Below are 20,108 nucleotides of genomic sequence, written 5' to 3' on the forward strand. Positions count from 1 at the left end.
AGTCAAGTAGCTCCAAATGTCTCAAGCTCTGTGCAGCCAAGGTTGACCTTAAACTTCTCATCCTCCTGCCTCCATCTTCCAAGTGCAAGGGTTCACCACCACCCTGTTTGTGTCAGTGCAAAGGACTGAACCCAGAGCCTCCAACATGCCAGGCTAGAATCTAATAACTTAGCCTCATTCCTGATCCAAATCTACCTCTTAGGAGCTAGCATGGTCCCTGTTAAGAGTGAGAAGCTGCCCACCACCAACACACACACACATACACACACACACACACACACACACACACACACACACACACACACCATCTTGCAAGCTCTGCGGTCAGGACTTCAGTTCCCTCATCAAAGGAAGAAAGGGCTGCCAGCCCTCAGGGCTAGCTGACAACTCACGGAACACCATCTCGCGAGACCGTTCCGTGCCCGCGTGGAGTCGAACACAAAAGCAAGCTGACTCATAACCGTCTCTGGGCCCAGCCCAAAACAAGGTCTCTGTGCAAACCATAATGAGCCCATGGCCAGCCAACGGAAATAACTGCTACTGTTCATTGCCAAAGCCCCCAGGGGCTGCTTCTTATATAGGGACAATTGACTTAGATGCTTAGGCACCAGGGGCTGGAGAGACACCTCAGTGGTCAAGAGTGCTTGCTGCAGGGGACCTTGGTTCAATGCCCAGAACCCATATGGCAGCTCACAACCATCCATAGCCCTCCCTCCCTCCCTCCCTCCTTCCCTTCCTTTCTTCCTTCTATCTCTCAGGAGTCCTCTTTACCTTATCAGCATCCACCGTGAAAGCCTCCATCCGCCTGCGTTCCCCAGACTCACCCTGCAGCTGGGAGAACCTCAGGGCCGCAGCGTTGAGGGCCTCCACTCGCTCACTCTGGGCGGCAATGTCCCCCTCCAGCAGTCCATGCTTTTGCAGCAGGTCGTCGGCCTCCACCAGGTGCTGCCCACACTCCCGAGACAGCAGCTGGGTCTGCCGAGAGAGACGGCATGAGGTCACCGCTGGCACTGCCCAGGCCTACTCACCTCACCACACAGCACGCCAGGTTTTGCAGCAGGGCACCACTCGGGCAACACTTATGTCTGCTATGGTCTCCCTGTGTCCGTCACCCTGCATTTCTGTGCCTCCCAGGATGTTTCTACCTCTCATTGTGTCCCTGGCTTTGCCATCGTTTCTCTCTCTCTCTCTCTCTCTCCCCACCTTCCCTCCATCCTCCATACTTTTCTGTCTTTGTCTCCACTCTTCCCCTATGCACTCTCTCTCTCTCCATCCATCCATCTCTGTAGATGTCTCTTTCCCAAGCTCTTCCCAGATGTTTTTCCTGTAGCCAAAGATTTGTTTGCCTTTCTCCTTTAATATGTGCGTGAGTATGTGTGTGTGTGTGAGTGTGTGTGTGACGTGTATGAGTGTGATGTCTGTGCGTGAGTGTGCGATGTGTGCGTGAGTGTGAGTGTGTGTATGTATCTGTGTGAGTGAGTGTGTTGTACATGTGTGGGTGTGCGATGTGTGCGTGAGTGTGAGTGCGATGTGTGCGAATGTATGTGTGTGAGTGAGTGTGTGTTGTATAGTTGTGAGTGTGCGATGTGTGCGTGAGTGTGTGTATGTATCTGTGTGAGTGAGTGTGTGTGTTGTACATGTGTGAGTGTGCGATGTGTGCGTGAGTGTGAGTGTGCGATGTGAGTGTGAGTGTGCGATGTGTGCATGAGTGTGAGTGTGTGTATGTGTGTGAGTGAGTGTGTGTTGTATAGTTGTGAGTGTGTGATGTGTGCGTGAGTGTGAGTGTGTGTGTGTATCTGTGTGAGTGTGTGTGTTGTACATGTGTGAGTGTGTGATGTGTGCATGAGTGTGTGAATGTGTGTGGGAGAGCGAGTGTGTATGTAAGTGGACGTGAGTGATGTGATTGTGTGTATGTGTGTGTGTGAGTGTGTGATGTGTGTGTTTGTGTGATGTATATGTGTGAGTGTGGAGTATATGAATGTGCGTGTGAGTGTATGTACGTGAGTGTATGTGAATATGTGTGTAAGAGTAAGTATGTGTGTGTGTGAGTGTGTGTGTGAGTGAGCGAATGTGTGTCTGAGAGAATATGTGTGAGTGTGAGTATGTGTGTGTGATGTGTGTGTGTGTGAGTGTGTGTGATAGGGTCGCTTGTGCAAAAAAAAACGCATATGAAGGTCAAAGGGCAGCTCTGTGACGTCAGTTCTTGCACACGGGCTCCAGAGCGAGCGGCTTTCCCTTCTGCACCATCTCACCCGCCTTGCTTTTGTTTTCATTACATGTATTTACTTCTTTCGGTACCGTGTGTGCCTAGGCACACACGTGCTCATTTGCATGGATGCCAGAGGATAATTTGGGGGAGCTGGCTCCCTCCTTCAACCGAGTGAGTCCTGAAGACTGAACTCAGGTCACGTGGCTTGACAGTGGGACACCTTTACCTGCTGAGACATCTTACTAGACCTTTGTTTTTTTTTTTTTTTTTTAAAGACAGTCTCATTTAGCCCAAGCTGGACTTGAACTCTCTATGGAGCCGAGGATGAACTTGAACTCCAGCCCCTCCTCCCTCCGCCTCTTGTGTGCTGGGAATACAGATGTGCACTACCATCAGTTTTTTGTTTGTTTGTTTGTTTATAGGTTTGGTTTGGGTTTTGGTGTTGTTTTTTTTCTTTAATATTTTTATTTATTTATTTTATGTATATGAGTGCTCTATCTGCATGCCAGAAGAGGGGATTAGAAGGTAAAGATGGTTGTGGGCCACCATGTGGTTGCTGGGAATTGAACTCAGAATCTCTGGAAGAGCAGACAGTGCTCTTAACCGCTGAGCCATCTCTCCAACCCCTTTGTTGTTGTTTTGAGACTGGGTTTCTCTGGGTAGCCCTGGCCATCCTGGACTCTCTTTGTCGAGCAGCAGGCTGGCCTCGAACTCACAGCAATCCACCTGCCTCTGCCTCTTGAATGCTTGGATTAAAGGCGTGCACCACCACTGCCCGGCACCACCACCAGGTTAACGTGGAGCTGGAGGTAGAACCCAGGGCGGGCGGGCCTTGTACCAACTAAGCTATATGTCCACCCACCTGAGGCTTCCTCTCTGTCTCTTCCCTCCCACAGCATCCTGCCCTGGCCTCCCCCCCTCTGAGGCTCCCGCATTCGGTCCTCACCTGCATCTCTTCCATCCAGTCTACCATGTAGACCATCTCCTGGAAGACCTTCTGCAGGGCCAGATTCTGCTCAAGCCGGGTCCGCCGGGCACCTACCAGCCCAGTCAGGAGGGCCCACTGGCGAAGGACACTGTCGCGCTGGGCTGCCACCCGCCGGGCATCATAGTAGCCTTCAGCTGCCAACGCCTGGGCTAGCTCCGCCACTCCCTGAACCCGCTCCTCATAGGCTGCAATGTCCGCCTCGATGGCTTCGTGTTTCTTCATGGCGGCCTCCACGGCTGGCAGCTCATATCCAAAGTTGTCCTGGGCAGTTGTAGGCCAGACACTTAGCATGCTGCCTCAGCAGTCACCCACCCACCCAATGGCCCTAGAAACTCTCCCCTCACCCTAGAGACCAGCCCCACCTTCCCCGTTATCTTGGACATCAGGTCCACCTCTCCCTGTTAGCCTGGAGACCAACCCTACCCTCCCTTGTTACCCTGGAAACCAGTCTCACCATAGCTTCACCCTATTCAGTTACCTTAGAAACCAGTCTCACTTTCCTCTGTTACCTTGGAGGCAAGTCCCGCCCACCTCCAATTACCCTAGAAACCCATCCTACCTCCTCCTGCTACCTTGGAAATCAGACCCATCATAGTTTCTCTAGACAGCGGAACACCTTTTCTAGTTACCATGGAGACCAGCCCCATCCTCCCTTGTTGCTCTAGAAACCACCCCACCTTTCCCAGTTACTCTAGAGACTAGTCTTGTTCTCCTGGTATGTCTTACCTTCTACCTGCAACCTTGTTACTCAGGAAACAGACCCTTCTTTGTCATGGAGACTGGAGACCAAATTTGCTGCTACTCTGTTACCTAGGAGACTAATTCTATCCACCTGAGTTACCCTGGACACCAGATACAGCCTCCATCCTCACTTTAGCTAAATCCTCCCTAAGAGGAAACTATTTTCTTGCTCTGTAAATCAACTTCACTCTCCTGTTACTTTTAAACTTAGACCTATTCCCCTCACCTTTTTTTTTTTTTTTTTAAGATGGGGTTTTCCTGTGTAGCCCTGACTGTCCTGGACTCACTTTGTAGACCGAGCTGGCCTCGAACTCACAGAGATCTGCCTGCCTCTGGGTGCGACACCACACCTGGCGCTCAACCTTCATTTTGAGTCTCAGGCTAATGAGGTCCTCTCACTTCCCAGCCCAGCCACGCCCAACCCTGACCCCAGCCACGCCCAACCCTGTTACCTGGGAGACCAGGCGCTGGTTCTCATTAAGCCAGCTCTCTCTCATGGCCACCTTGTGGTCAAATCTTTGAGCTAAGAGTTCCAGCTTCTCCTGTCGGATGAGTTCAGCTCTGAGGGCCGCCTCTCGCTCATGCTCCGCCTTCTCCAGCTCGCCCCAGGCCTGGAGGAAGCCAAGAGGAGGGTACTTAAGATTTCAACCACTGAGTCAGGTGTGGTGGGGCAACCTTTAATCTCAGCACTCGGGAGGCAGAGGCAGGTGGATCGCTGTGAGTTCGAGGCCAGCCTGGTCTACAAAGCGAGTCCAGGACAGCCAACGCTACACAGAGAGACCCTGTCTTGAAAAACCAAAACAAAAGGGAAAAGAAAAAGGATTTCAACAACTGGGGGTTGGAGAGATGGCTCAGCAGTTAAAAGCATTCTCTTAACCTCGTACATAAATGAATAAATCTTTAGGTTTCAAGAAGACTCCTCTGTTTACTGATCCTTGGTCTCCTATCCGAAGTGACTCAGGGCATATGGGCACCTTATATAAGGGCACCTTCAAGCACATTGGGGGTGGGGGAAGAGCTGCCTCCTGATACTACCACGGGAAGACTGTTAAAATAAACATTGAATCCATGCTTCTGCAATGAGAACCTATACAATGTCATGGTGCCATCTTGTCTCCCCCCCCCCCCTTACGGCCCCAAGCTGCTGGCGCGATGTTTTTGCGCACTGTGTAAAGATTATCCTTGTATTATGCAAATGCTGATTTCTGTAGCAGTGCAGATCTGATTACAAGCCAGGCTTTAGAACTGTCACTTTTATGAAGCAGCTCGTCTTAATGTTTTCAACCATTGTTCTCCGTCGCCTTCTGATTGGTTTTATTTTATTTTAAAGATTTATTTATTATTATGTATACAGTGCTCTGCCTGCGTGTACACCTACAGGCCAGAAGAGGCCGCCAGATCTCATTATAGATGGTTGGGAGCCACCATGTGGTTGCTGGGGATTGAACTCAGGACCTCTGGAAGAGCAGCTAGGGCTCTTAACCTCTGAGCCTTCTCTCCAGCCCCTGATTGGTTTTAATTAAAAAAAAAAAAAAAAAAAAAACTAATGGCCAATAGGCTGAGGCAGGATTGGGAGGCGGGACTTCCGGGCCCAGAGTTGGGGAGAGGTGGTCCAGGTGGGAACCAGAGGAAAGAGGGAGGTTGCCATGAAAACACGGATAAAGAGGCAGGTGCCAGGGTGAGGCTAAGATGGCAAGTAATGAGCCAAGTGGTGGGAAGTAGGCCAGGCCGAAATTGTCAGGTTAGAATAGCTGCGTATCTGCCCAGCCATAGTGCTTGAAGCTGTACTATAAAGGTCTCCGTGTCGCTGGGGAGATGGCTCAGAGGTTAAGAGCACTGTCTGCTCTTCAGAGGTCGTGAGTTCAATTCCCAGCAACCACATGGTGGCTCACAACCATCCATAATGAGATCTGGCGCCCTCTTCTGGCCTGTAGGTGTACACGGAGGCAGAGCACTGTATGCATAATAATAAATAAATAAATCTTAAAAAAAAAAAAAAAAAAAAAAAAAAGGTCTCCGTGTCATTACTCAGTGCAAGGACGGGCATGGAAAACCCGGACTTCACACACCAACCTCACCTTGTCAATATCCCAGATGCCACAGCCTTCCCGAGGCACAAAGAGGCGCCGGTTGTGGGCGCGCAGTTTGCTCTGAATGCTGAAGAGCAGCACCTCTAAATTCCCCTTCTCCTGAAACCTGAGAAGACACACGGGTTCAGGGCCCCCCCATCTCGCAGGTCCGCCGCCGCCCCTCCGCTCCCGAGCCGGGTCTCACTTGACGGGCTTCTCCAGCGTACAGTAGGCGGTGTGAAAGCCTGCAGCTGCTGCTGGACCCCACTCAGCGAGTTGGCAAACTTCTGGTTGCTGATGAGGCCCACGGTGCGGTGGATCCAGGCGAGCAGCTCGGCCGCCAGCTCCTCGTAGCGCGCTATGATCTTGTCCACCTCCAACACCTGGTCCAGGACCTGACCCAACACACAAGATGGGAGAGCCAAGCTTCATTGCACACGGGAGAAATCTCCAAGTCCGAGGTAGGGAGGGTGGGCCGGACTGCTCGCCCACTGGGCAGCGGGACACAGATTTAGACCCAGGAGTGGTTGCTAAGGTCTCCATCCCCAATCCCCCACGCCGACTTAACCCCCGACCCCCCCCCACCCCATTCCTTGGGTCCCTCCCCCACCTACCTTCCCAATCCGCTTTCCCTCCACAGCCAGAGCCTTCATCTTGGAGAAGTAATGATAGTAGGAGACCACATAGGTGATGATGGACTTTTCATCCGGAGCCTCCATGTTCACGTCTGGTGGGGGAGGGGAGAAGGTTCGAGGAGGACAATGGAATCTCTCTCTGTGTGACCTTAAGGCAAAACCGCCTCCCTAGTCCTTAAGTGCTGGGGTTTCCTATTTCTACAATTTGTACTTTTAAAATTATTTTTTTTTAATGTTTTTTTTTTTTAAATAACATTTTCTGTGTATGGCTGATCTGCCTGCATGTGCACCGCGTGTGTGCACTGCCGGTAGAGGCCAGAAGAGGGCGTCATATCCCATGGAGCTGCCATTAGAGATGACTGTAAGCTACCACGTGGATGCTGAGAACTGAACTCAGGACCTTCGTAAGAGGAGCCATTGCTCTTAACCTCTGAGCCATCTCTCCAGCCCCCTTTCTTTTTTCTTTTTTTTTTTTCTTTGTTTCTGTTTCCTTTTTTTAAAAAAATGAGCGGGGGTGGGGGTAGGGTTGCATTTCAGGACAGGATTTCTCTGTGTAGCCTTGGCTGTCCTGGACTCACTTTGTAGACCAGGCTGGCCTCGAACTTGCATTGTAGACAGGCTGGTCTTGAACTCACAGAGATTCACCTGCCTCTGCCTCCCGAGTTCCACTTTCTGTTTTGTTGTTGTTTTGTTTTGTTTTTGTTTTTCTAATCTGCCCAGTGGGGATCTTCTAATTCACGGGATTAAACAGTGTCTGACGGATAACATAAATAAAGTCATCTAGGCCAGGTATGGTGGCGCACGCCTTTAGTCCCAGCACTCGGGAGGCAGAGGCAGGCCGATCGCTGTGAGTTCGAGGCCAGCCTGGTCTACAGAGCAAGTCCAGGACAGCCAAGGCTACACAGAGAGACCCTGTCATTAAAACAACAATAACCAAAAAAAAACAAAAGAAAACAAAAAAAATTTATCTATAATTATTTCTGTTTAACAACATTAATTAATTATGTGTCATGCGGGAGGCGGTCTCTCCCTCCACCATGTAGGGCTCTGGGGACAAACTCATGATGTCAGGTCTGGTGGCAGCGCCATCTACAGGTTGAACTATCTCACTGGCCCCTCCTGTCATCGATGCCCACCACCTCAGGCCTCAGGCCTGATACTTTCTCGCTGCCTCGATACCATTCTCCCCGCTGCGTGTGTAACTCTCCCTCACAGCTCAACTCCAGTTTCCTGATACGAGCCTCTTCACCTGCCTGGATCTGCATCCCTTGCCTCATGTGCTCACATAATTCCCTCTCATAACATCGTGTGTCTGTGTGTGTGTCTGTCTGTGTGTCTGTCTGTCTATCTGTGTGTCTGTCTGTGTGTCTGTCTGTCTATCTGTGTGTCTGTCTGCGTGACTGTGTGTCTGTGTCTGTCTGTCTGTGTGTCTGTCTGTGTGACTCTGTGTCTGTCTGTCTGTCTGTCTGTGTGTTTGTCTGTCTGTCTGTGTTTCTGTGAGTCTATGTCTATGTATATGTCTGTGTATATATGTATATGTGTGTGTGTGTGCCTGTACGTCCCTGTGTCTGTGCATTTGTATGTGTGTCTCTGCATGTTCATTTGTATGTGTGTTTCTGTGTGTATGTTTCTCTGTGTGTGTGTGTATATGTCTAAGTGTATGTGTTCAAAGCAAGGCCCTGCCCATGCTAGGCAAGCAATCAGCCACTGGGCTACACCCTGCTGTCCTAACAGCTTATCATTTCGTCTTGAAAGGCATCCGGCCTTGGGATTAAGTTGAAACACACATATCAAACAAACACACGTCTGCCTCTTTGTATTTTTGAGACAAGCTCTGGGAAGCTATCTAGGCCTGTACTATTTTTTCAAGGTCCCCGCCATGCCTAGTACCCAGCTGCAGCAAGTCAGCCAAGCACGATGTGTGAGGTCTGAAGTTAAGGACTCATGTTTTGAAGTAGCATATGTTTGAATCTCAGCTTAACACCTAACTTGACGGATACCCTTAGGAAATGGGCCTAACCTCTCTGAGCCCCAGTCCTTCCCACTGTTACAGTGACCATCTCCATCCATGCCTCTCAGGAACATGGAAACACTTAGAAAGAATAGGGCTGGAGAGATGGCTCAGAGGCTAAGAGCACCTGAGTTCAATTCCTAGCAACCACATGGTGGCTCACAACCATCTATAATGAGATCAGGCGCCCTCTTCTGGTGAGCAGGAGAAACATGTGGGCAGAACACTGCATAAATAAAAAATAAAATAATAATAATAATAATAATAATAATAATAATAATAAATAATCACTAAATCAAAGAGAAGCAAAAGAAGACAGAGACAGAAGAAAGAAGAAAGAAGAGAAGAAGAAGAAGAAGAAGAAGAAGAAGAAGAAGAAGAAGAAGAAGAAGAAGAAGAAGAAGCCAGGTGTGGCGGTGTACACCTGTGCTCCTGGCACTTAGCTGGAGGAGCAGGAAGAGCAGGGACACAGGCTACATAGTTAGAGGTTGGCCAGAGCTACATAAGACCCCGTCTCAAACAACAAAACAAAGGAAGGAAGTGCTAGGGGGATGAGAAAGATGGCTTAGCAGTTAAGCAGGAGTACTGCACTTGTAGAGGACTGGACTTCAGTTCCCAGCAGCCACCAGGACAGCTCACAGCCCCCTGTAATAACTCCAGCTCAGGGATCCAATGCTTCTGGCTGCACAAGCACCTGAATGGATCGCCACACACACTTAAAAAGGAAATGAAATTTTTTTATTTATTTTGATTTTTTTTTTCAAGACGGGGTGTTTCTTGTGTAGCCCTGGCTGTCCTGGAACTCACTCTGTAGGACCAGGCTGGCCTCGAAACTCACAGAGATCCGCACTGCACTCTGTGAGGTCTTACAAAGCGAGGTCCAGGGGACAGCCACAGCTACACAGAGAAACCCTATCTCGAAAACCAAAAAGCAAAACCACCACACGAAGTACAAGAAGAAGAAGAAGAAGAAGAAGAAGAAGAAGAAGAAGAAGAAGAAGAAGAAGAAGAAGAAGAAGAAGAAGAAGAAGAAGAAGAAGAAGGAAAAACCAGACAAACAAACAAGAAACAAAACAAACAAACAAACAGAGCTGACAGGCTGGGGTGTGACTCAGTGGTAGAGCACTGCAAAAATAAGCAAATAAACACACAACTCGTAAGTAAGATTAGCATGTGGATGGAAGAGGAGTAAGAGAACGAAGGAGCAACTGTGAGAACGGCCCCCAACTGTGCTCTGTATTCTGAAAAGGAAGCTGCTGTCTTCTCAGAGGTGGGGGACCCACAGTGCCAGGGGGCACCGGGGACTGCCACAGAGGATGACTGAGGCGTGGGACTGGGATAGACGGAAGATGGGAAGATGGCTGAGGAGAGCCAGCATGGTAGCTGGAGGTACATAGAGAGTGAGGCAGGACAGAAATGAGATCCCGTAGGAGGATAGGGAGGGAGAGAGGAATAAAGGTGAAAGCCAGGCCTGGTAGGTAGGGTAGGCCTATTATCCTGGTGTGTGGAAGGCTGAGGTAAGAGGACAGCAAGCTAAAGGACTCTGTGCCAAAATAAAAAGAGTAAATAGAAAACTGAGATATAGCTCAATGGTAGAGCCCCTGCCTACAATCTCCCAGTGAAGGGCTGGGGGCGTGGCTCAGTGGTAGAGCCCCTGCCTAGAATCCCCCAGTGAGGGGCTGGGGGCGTGGCTCAGTGGTAGAGCCCCTGCCTAGAATCCCCCAGTGAGGTGCTGGGGTGTGGCTCAGTGGTAGAGCCCCTGCCTAGAATCCCCCAGTGAGGGGCTGGGGTGTGGCTCAGTGGTAGAGCCCCTGCCTAGAATCCCCCAGTGAGGGGCTGGGGTGTGGCTCAGTGGTAGAGCCCCTGCCTAGAATCCCCAGTGAGGGGCTGGGGTGTGGCTCAGTGGTAGAGCCCCTGCCTAGAATCCCCAGTGAGGGGCTGGGGTGTGGCTCAGTGGTAGAGCCCCTGCCTAGAATCCCCCAGTGAGGGCTGGGGTGTGGCTCAGTGGTAGAGCCCCTGCTAGAATCCCCCAGTGAGGGGCTGGGGTGTGGCTCAGTGGTAGAGCTCCCTGCCTAGAATCCCCAGTGAGGGGCTGGGGTGTGGCTCAGTGGTAGAGCCCCTGCCTAGAATCCCCCAGTGAGGGGCTGGGGGTGTGGCTCAGTGGTAGAGCTCCTGCCTAGAATCCCCCAGTGAGGGGCTGGGGTGTGGCTCAGTGGTAGAGCCCCTGCCTAGAATCCCCCAGTGAGGGGCTGGGGTGTGGCTCAGTGGTAGAGCCCCTGCCTAGAATCCCCCAGTGAGGGGGCTGGGGTGTGGCTCAGTGGTAGAGCCCCTGCCTAGAATCCCCCGTGAGGGGCTGGGGTGTGGCTCAGTGGTAGAGCCCCTGCCTAGAATCCCCCAGTGAGGGGCTGGGGTGGGCTCGATGGTAGAGCTCCTGCATAGAATCCCCAGTGAGGGCTGGAGTGTGGCTCAGTGGTAGAGCTCCTGCCTAGAATCCCCCAGTGAGGGGCTGGGGTGTGGCTCAGTGGTAGAGCCCCTGCCTAGAATTCCTTAGTGAGGGGCTGGGGTGTGGCCCCGAGGTAAAGCACCTGCCCTAGGGTCCATCTGTGAGGGTTTCGGGCATTGGCTCAGTAGTGGTGGATCTCTTGCCTAACAAGTGGCAGGTCCCAGGTTCAACGTTTAGTACCAAATTAACAGAAAAAGGAAGTTAAAAGGTGGTGTGGTTGTGGGCAGAGGCACTGTTGAGGGCTGGAGAGGGCATGAGGTTTAAAGCTACGAGTGGGGATAAAAACGGGTGTTGGGGAAGGGATCAGGGGCGAGGAAAGAAAGGAAGGGCTCCATTGGGATGAGATGGGGGTGTGGGAGGGCACGGGGAGGAACAGAAATGAGGAAGGCTTGGGGGAGTGAGGTGTGATTCGGGATGACCGTGAGCAGCTGTGGCGCTGGGAGAGACGGAGTTGTTCACACAGTGGGGTTGGGAGCGATTCAGAGACGGGGCCAGATGGGGCTCACCTTCGGGGTCCAGCAGACGCGCTAGCCCCAGGTGCTGCTCGGCTGTGCGGAACGCTCTCTGCAGGTTGTAGTTGGCGTTGGACTTGGTGAGTTTGCTGAGATCCACCAGATCAGGCCTGGGCAGGGGCACAGAGCAGGCAGGCAGCAGGCAGGCTCCAGGGTCAGTGGGCAAGCAGGTGGAAAGACATCCTCACCTGAGCCCCACCCAGGTGAGGGGCGCAACCCAGCCGAGGAGGAAAGGTAGGTGTGCGCGAAGGGACTAGGCCAGCGTGTGCCTGGGGGCATGCACTGTGGGTTAGGGCGTGTGGAAACATGTCCTCACGTGCGTTTATCACTGCTCGGAGCAATGAGCCCACGTGACATCTGCCTGTGTGAGTCTGTGGGACCATCTGGCAAGAGGAATCTATACAGCTCTGTGTTGTGTGGGGGCATGTGTACACGAGGTACCCACAGATTTACTGGGATTTATTTGTACACAGCGTTACATAGGGGCCAGAGCATGGTATGTGTACTTACGACGCCCATGTGTACTCAAATGCATTCATAGACATTATGTCATGGTCAGTCCACACATGTATATGGTACACACTTTAATTTGCCTTTTTGTTTGTGTGTTTGTTTTTGTCTTTGTTTTGTTTTTTGTTGTTTTTTGTTTTTGTTTTTCGAGACAGGGTTTCTCGGTGTACCCTTGACTGTCCTGGACTTGCTTTGTAGACCAGGCTGGCCTCAAACTCACAGAGATCCGCCTGCCTCTGCCTCCTGAGTGCTGGAATTAAAGGCGTGCACCACCACCGCCGGCTTTTTTTTGTTTTGTTTTGTTTTGTTTTTGAGACAAGGATTCTCTGTGTAGCCCTGGCTATCCTGGAACTCACTCTGTAGATCTGTGTGGCCATGAACTCAGAGATCCCGCCTGCCTCTGCCTCCTGAGTGCTGGCTGGACTAAAAGTGTCTGCCACCATCTCCCAGCTATATTTACATTTTTTTTTTACCTGTATTTATTTACTTGGGGGTGGGGCATACGTGCTGTAGTGTTCCTGTGGGAGATAAAGGGCAACTTCAGGAGTTAGCTCTCCTTCTACCCTATGGGTTTTGAAAATCAAACTCAGGCATTCAGGCTTGGTGTTGAGGCACCTCCTGGTTGATTGATTGATTGATTGATTGACGATTGATTGGTGTGGACTTTTGAAACAGGGCCTCTCTTTGTAGCTCTGGTTGTCCTGGAACTTGCTGTGTCGATCAGACTGCCTTGAACTCACAGTTGATCCACCTGCCCCTGCCTTCCAATTAAAGGGATTAAAGGCAAACACCACCAGGTCTAGATCTTGTGGTGTGTTTATATACAGCAATACGGTATTTGGGGTGTCTCGATGTAGTGCTCAGGGCGTGTCTATGGGTGGACTGCACACATATCTAATCAGGTGTAGTGCACACAGCATCCTGTCACGGCTAGAAGTGTGAGGTCAGGGACCAGCCCACTGGGTTCAGGGCCAGCTCAGACACATCTTGGCTGTGTCTTTCTGGCTCAGTGCCCTGTTTCTCTGTTAAGCTTCCTCAGTTGTAAATGCGGGTGATAATAATAGCAAACGCCTGCTTATGCCAGCGAAGAGTAAAAGGACTCACAGAGAGCGACAAGGCAGCACTGGGATTGTAGAAGACATTTGGCAAACGCCACCTGCTGGCAAACATGCCCTAGTCACAATTTGTGTCCTTGTGGGGAAGGTGTCTGGATCTAGCCATGTATGGGTGAGGTTGGGGACCGCGAGTGAGCACACACACGTGCCAGGAAAAACTGGGCACTGGCTTTGGCCACACCGGAACAAATTCCATCCAGACTCTCAAGGCCTCAGTTTCCCCCACGTGTCACTTGGTAGGTTGTGATGTGACTGGTGTTTTTCTGGACACTCAACCCTCAGCCTGTGTAGTGCTAGACCCCGGGGGTACAGGCACATGAAGGCACAGGAACCCAGGAAGCATGGCTCTGGGGGATACAGAGGCACCAAGAATCTGTCCCCAGCCATGGAAGTGCATGTCAATGGGCCTCCCACGTGCTAGGCAAAGGCTCTACCACTTAGCCACACTTCCAACCCCTCACTGTTGAATACAAGGCAGTCTAGGTATCTGCCAGTGTTGACTAGATTTTTTGGGGGGGAGGTTGTTTATTTTGTTTGTTTCGTTTGTTTGCTTGTCAATTTGACACAGGCTAGAGTCGTCTAGGAAGCGGCAACCCCAGTTGAGAAAATGCAGCCATCAAACTGATCTTATCTTCTTGATTAATGATTGATGTGGGACGGCCCAGACCACTGTGGGCGGAGCCAACCCTGAGCAGGCAGTTCTCAGTTATGTAAGAAGCCCAACAAGCCTTGAGGATCACGCCCTCCAGCAGCGAAGCAGGGGCAATTCCCCACCACCTCTGTGTCAGTTCCCGCTGCCTTGACTTCTCACAGTGATGGAGTGTGACCTGGGACTTGTCAGATGAAATAAACCCTTTCCTTTTTTAAAAACTGATTTTGGTCAGTGTATCATCAAAGCAATAGAAAGCAAACTAAGACAACTGGGAAAGAGTTCCCCACTTTGGGTGTATTTGTGCAGGGGTAGTTAAATGTGTGGGCGCACATCTATGCAAGGTGCACGTGGATCCCAGTTGGTGGCCAGGACAAGCCTCTGTGTGGGTAGGTGTACCGCTGAGGGAAAGTGAAAGGCACACGTGCAGTGGGAAATACGAAAGGGTAAAGGTGAAGAGATAGGTTTTTCTATGTCATCCATGTGTGTGTGTGCGAGTGTGTGGCCTTGAGGATGTGGGGATAGAGGGCAGGGCAGGGTGATACCTGTGACGGTGAATGAGGGCATTGAAGGCCAGGCCATCTCTCCAGCTGGTGGTGAAATTCTGGATGTTTACCTCGGGGTAACTGGGGGTGGGGAGGGGAGAGACAGAGGCAGAGATGAGTCAGGAGGGAAGAAGAGGGGTGAGGAAGAGAACAGTGGGTATTCAATGGACATAGAAAGATCAAGGGATGGATGGATGGGTGGGTGGATGGATGGATGGATGGATGGATGGATGGGTGGATGGATGGATGGGTGGATGGATGGATGGATGGGTGGGTGGGTGGATGGGTGGGTGGATGGATGGGTGGATGGATGGGTGGGTGGATGGATGGATGGATGGGTAGATGGATGGGTGGATGGATGGATGGATGGATGGATGGATGGATGGGTGGGTGGATGGACAGATAAAATAAGTAAGATATTTGGAAGAGGAGAGCCAGGGACATGAAGAAGAAAAGAAAAGGGGAAAAATGGGAAGTGATGGGAAGAGAGAAAGAGAAAAGGAGACAGAGACAGACAGAGAAAAAGGAGCAGGAGAGAGAGAGAGACAGTAAGAGGAAGGAAGTGGAGGAGGGTAAGAGAGATAAAGGAAAGCAGACTGAGGTAAAGACAGACAAGGGAAACAGATGGCTTCACAAGACACAGTCCCAGAAGGTTGAGACATACAAAGCCCACCTCCCTCCCATCTGTTCTGGGCCCCCTCCCCCACCCCTGCTCACCATGGAGCACCAGAGTGTGTGTGCCATGACCCACATAGACCACAAAGCTGGTGGGGAGGGTCTTAGGAGTCCACACTATAGCCTGCACCCACCCCCACCCTCTCAATCACATAAAAGGATCTTGAATTTCACTGTGCAGGCTGCAGCACCCTAGACGGAGGGGTGACAACTGGGGGTGCCTGTTAGATGTCCCAAGTGGTAGGACTGAGGGAGGTGGGAGCAGAGGAACAGGAGCAGGTTGGGGACAGCCCCCTCTGTCAGCATTGCTGTCTGGGAGATTTTGGTTTTGTTTTTCTTTTTTGGCAGTGCTGGGATTAAACCCAGGATCTCATGCCAACTACAACGCCCCCCCCCCCCCGAGCTCTACCCACGGCTCCCCCACACCACTTGCCAAGGATTCCACTAGCTTTGCCTCTGAGCTTAGGTTTTGAAATTCGTAGAAAGCTTTGTTCACCAAGGTCAGAGATATACTTAGTTTACCAGTTTGGGACAAAAAAAAATATTTGAGGAAGGACATGCATTCCTCCTTAAGCTGTAGTTCTGGAAGGAGCCCCAAGGGTTGCGGGCCCACCTGCCGGTGAGGAGGGGGCGCTCACCCAGCTGTCTTCATTTGGCACCACAAGAGCAGAGCGTCCTTGGCTGAGCGGGTCTCTCTGTTGTCCTCGGTCTCAATCTTGATGACTTGAATCTGTGAACACACAAACATGACTACAGGTGCTAACCTCTTCTGCTGTCGAAGGTGGCAGGTGGCGGGTGCCAGGGAAAGCTGGCAGGATTCGGGACTGTGAGGATGGTCCCATAGTGGCCTGGTACATCCATAGCTGGGAGAAAGAGGTCAATGCAGGTCTTATTTTCCGGAAGCCTGCAGACACTTGTGGATAACTTCTTTGATTCGAGCTGCTGTCCTCTCCTGCCTAAGCCAGTAGGGGCTCTACCATGGAGCCACACACCCAGCCCCTCACTGGGGGATTCTAGGCAGGGGCTCTACCACTGAGCCACACCCCCAGCCCCTCACTGGGGGATTCTAGGCAGGGGCTCTACCACTGAGCCACGCCCCCAGCCCCTCACTGGGGGAGTCTAGGCAGGGGCTCTACCACTGAGCCACACCCCCAGCCCCTCACTGGGGGATTCTAGGCAGGGGCTCTACCACTGAGCCACACCCCCAGCCCCTCACTGGGGGATTCTAGGCAGGGACTCTACCACTGAGCCACAGCCACAGCCCCTCACTGGGGCATTCTAGTCCGAGGCTCTACCCTGGAATAAAGATTTTAATGGCTTAGAATCTAGAACAGATGCTAGTGTTTCATGGGGGGGGGGGGTATTTGATGACTAGATCCTGGGCTCAAGAACTGGCTTTAAGTGAACCTGGAAGGATGCCTCAGCAGTTAAGAATGCAGACTGAAGCCGGGCATGGTGGTGCACGCCTTTAACCCCAGTACTCGGGAGGCAGAGGCAGGCAGATCTCTGTGAGTTCGAGGCCAGCCTGGTCTACAGAGCAACTCCAGGACAGCCAAGGCTACACAGAGAGACCCTGTCTCGAAAAACAAAACAAAACAAACAAAAGAGAACAAAACAAAAGAGAAGAGTGCAGACTGTTGTTACTGAGCACTCAAGTTCAGGTCATAGCTCGCATTTCCGGTAGCTCACAGCTGCCTGTAACTCCGGCTCCGTCGGGACCCATCGCCTCTTGTCTCTCACACTCCTTTACATGCACATACCCACACAGAGACATGATAAGGGTGGAGAGATGGCTCAGCTGTTAGGAGAACTTGTTGCTCTTGCAGAAATCCTGGGTTCGATTCCCGACACGCACATGGTGGCTCACAACCACCTGTCATTCCAGTTTTAGGAGATTCAGTGCCCCTCGAGAGCAGGAGCCATGTATGTGGCGCACACACACAGGCAAAGAATTCATGTAAAATAGAATGGGTAAATCTAAGGCCACCCACTTCCTGTTTTCCCTATCTGCCTTTTGTTTGTTTGTTTGTTTGTTTGTTTTGTTTTTCAAGACAAGGTCTCTCTGTGTAGCCTTTCTTTGTTTTGTTTTATTTTGTTTTCCTTTTTGTTGTTGCTGTTTTTAAATATCTTTTTTAATTAATTCATTAATATTACATCTCAATGGTTATCCCATCCCTTGTATCCTCCCATTCCTCCCTCCCTCTCATTTTCCCCTTACTCCCCTCCCCTATGTCTGTGACTGAGGGGGACCTCTTCCCCCTGTATATGCTCATAGGGTATCAAGTCTCTTCTTGGTAGCCTGCTAGCCTTCCTCTGAGTGCCACCAGGCCTCCCCATCCAGGGGACATGGTCAAATATGGTGCACCCAAGTTCATATGAAAGTCACTCTCCACTCTCCACTCAACTGTGGAGACTGTCCTGTCCATTGCTTAGATCTGGGTTGCTGTTGGTTTTTTTGTTTTGTTTTAAGATTTGTTTATTACATATATAGTGCTTTGCCTGCACATACACCCTCACACCAGAAGAGGGCACCAGATCTCATTATAGATGGTTGTGAGCCACCATGTGGCTGCTGGGAATTGAACGCAGGACCTTTGGAAGAGCAGACAGTGCTCTTAACCTCTGAGCCATCTCTCCAGCCCCCTTGTTTTGTTTTGTTTTGTTTTTAACTTATGTGCCTTCTCTTCCCATATCCTACCCTGGTCCTGATCTGGCTGTCCCCCTCAACCCCTCCTTTCATAACACTATATAGATGAAGTTGGTTACGTGCCCTCTTCTTCCAATCCAGAGGATCTTTCTAGATTTAATTATGCATCTACCCTTGACTTAAAACAAAACAAAACAAATCTCCAGGGCTGGAAAGATGGCTCAGTGGTTAAGAGCACTGACTGCTCTTACAAAGGACCCGGGTTCAATTCCCAGCACCCACATAGCAGCTCACAACTGTTTCTACCTCCGAGATCTGACACCCTCACACAGATATACATGTAGGCCAAACACCAATGCACATAAAATACAAGTAAAAAAAAATTTTAATCTCAAAAAAAAAATTTTTTTTAAATCTCTAAACTGAGCATGGTGGCACACATCAGTAATCTCAGCACAGAGGGATCAGGAGTTCAAGGTCATCCTCAGCTACCTGGAGAATTCAAGGCTACCTTAGCAACAAGTGACATGTGTCTCAACGACAAAAACCCTGTACTATTGCCGACCTCTTAGCCCAGCTAATCTGCCTGAGATCATCTCCTTTCTCCTCTTCCTCCCTCCAGGTCACTAACCCAAGTGTTCTCTTTTGTTTGTTTGTTCCTTTGTTTGTTGGATTTGGTTTGGTTTGGTTTTTCGAGACAGGGTTTCTCTGTTACACAGAGCCCCGCCTGTCCTGGACTTGCTTTGTAGACCAGGCTGGCCTCGAACTCACAGAAATCCACCTGCCTCTGCCTCCCGAGTGCTGGGATTAAAGGCGTGCGCCACCACGCCCACCCCCAGTATTCTTTGCTACTTCCAGCATGCAAAGCTAGTCCCACTGCAACGTCTTTGCATCCTCCGTGTCTCTCCTAGGGTTGCTAGGCAGGTGCTTTGCTGCTGGGTCTTCGCCCCGGCGCACCCTCCATTTTTGTGTACGACTCAGCCATCAGCTGACCGAATCTCAGTAACACTAACATGACACTTTATATCCCTTAGCTGCTTGAAAATAATCTTCTTTCCTGGCTAGCTTTTGTTTGTCCTCTGTAAAGCTTTAAAAAAACAAACAAACAAAATTCTCTTCAGCCCTGTGCCTCCCCCACGCAGGGCAGATCGTCTTGTAGGGGTGGGGGGAGTAGTTTCCTCTGCCTAAGGAGGCTCCTTTTTCCCCTGCATATGCCTGCTGTAGCCATGTTTGTGTTTATTGCCAGTTGTCCTTATCCCAGTGTGAGGTCTATAAAAGCAGGAAGTCTGTCTGTTCATTGCCGTAGTGGGCCACAGCGCCACGCAACTGAGCATATTAAACCCTCCATGCTGGGTGCAGAGATGAACGCCTGGATCACAGAGAGTCTGAGGCCAGCCTAGGCTACACAGTGGGAACCTGTCTCAACACCCCGCGCACGCCCATCCCCTGCCAAGAAAAAAAGCCTAGTAGTTGGGCCACTCACTTTTAATCCCGGCCCTCGGGAGGCAGAGGCAGGCAGATCTCTGTGAGTTCGAGGCCAGCCTGGTCTACAGAGTAGTTCCAGGACAGGCAAGGCTACACAGAGAGACCCTGTCTCAGGAAGAGGGCGGGGGGGGGGGGGGGGGGGGGGGGGGGAAGCCTTGGGCTGCTGAGTTCTATCCTCAAAACCCATGTATTGGGGGGACGGAGCTGAGCTCTGTCCTTTGATCTCCACACTCGCTCTGGCATGCACAAACACGTAAAATGCAATTTTTAAAACCCACCAGTTTCCTCATTGGTAAAGTGAGCTAACTAACGCTACCTAATTTAAGAGGTTCTGTGCGTACTAAAACGTCAACGTTTAGCACAGAGTACGGAAGTGTGAACTGTCGGTATGGTTACGGCAGTGAGCGCTACTGCGATTGTATTTTATCATTGTTTTCATCCCCACAACCTGGTTACGAGCGAGGAAAATTTGGGAGAGGAGCAAGTGAGTAAGTAGGTGGGGGCGCACCCCTAAACCCCTAAACCCTACTAAACCCTAAACCCCACTCCCAGCAGTGGGCAGCGGGGTTGGGTGCAGAGGTCATGGGGAGTGGTGGGGGGGGGGGTGAAGAGGCGCGGGGGGAGGGGGTGACAGTCACCTGGAAGCGAAGGATGATGGTCCAGACCAGCCCCAGCGTCAGCCGATGGTTCCCATCCACGATGTCGTGTGACCCCACGTTCTCCAAGTGCACACGCTGCTCCTTCAGGAACTGCAGGGCCTTGTCCACGTTCTCCAGGGAGTGGATCCGCATGCGGCCGCGGGTGGGCCTCGGCT

General features: G+C 51.2%; 1 protein-coding gene across 1 annotated transcript in view; it reads right to left on the reverse strand.

The window, feature by feature from the left end:
* Positions 1-20,108, reverse strand: part of Sptbn4 (spectrin beta, non-erythrocytic 4) — a 48,286-nt gene that overhangs the window by 17,463 nt on the left and 10,715 nt on the right. The window contains 11 exon segments of the mRNA XM_051162033.1: positions 772-975; positions 3,156-3,458; positions 4,391-4,549; positions 6,017-6,134; positions 6,213-6,244; positions 6,247-6,402; positions 6,622-6,734; positions 11,663-11,778; positions 14,488-14,568; positions 15,801-15,892; positions 19,933-20,106. Of these exon segments, the coding sequence (XP_051017990.1) occupies positions 772-975; positions 3,156-3,458; positions 4,391-4,549; positions 6,017-6,134; positions 6,213-6,244; positions 6,247-6,402; positions 6,622-6,734; positions 11,663-11,778; positions 14,488-14,568; positions 15,801-15,892; positions 19,933-20,106 (1,548 nt within the window).

Source organism: Acomys russatus, chromosome 19 (assembly GCF_903995435.1).
Source record: "Acomys russatus chromosome 19, mAcoRus1.1, whole genome shotgun sequence".
Lineage (NCBI taxonomy): Eukaryota > Metazoa > Chordata > Mammalia > Rodentia > Muridae > Acomys > Acomys russatus.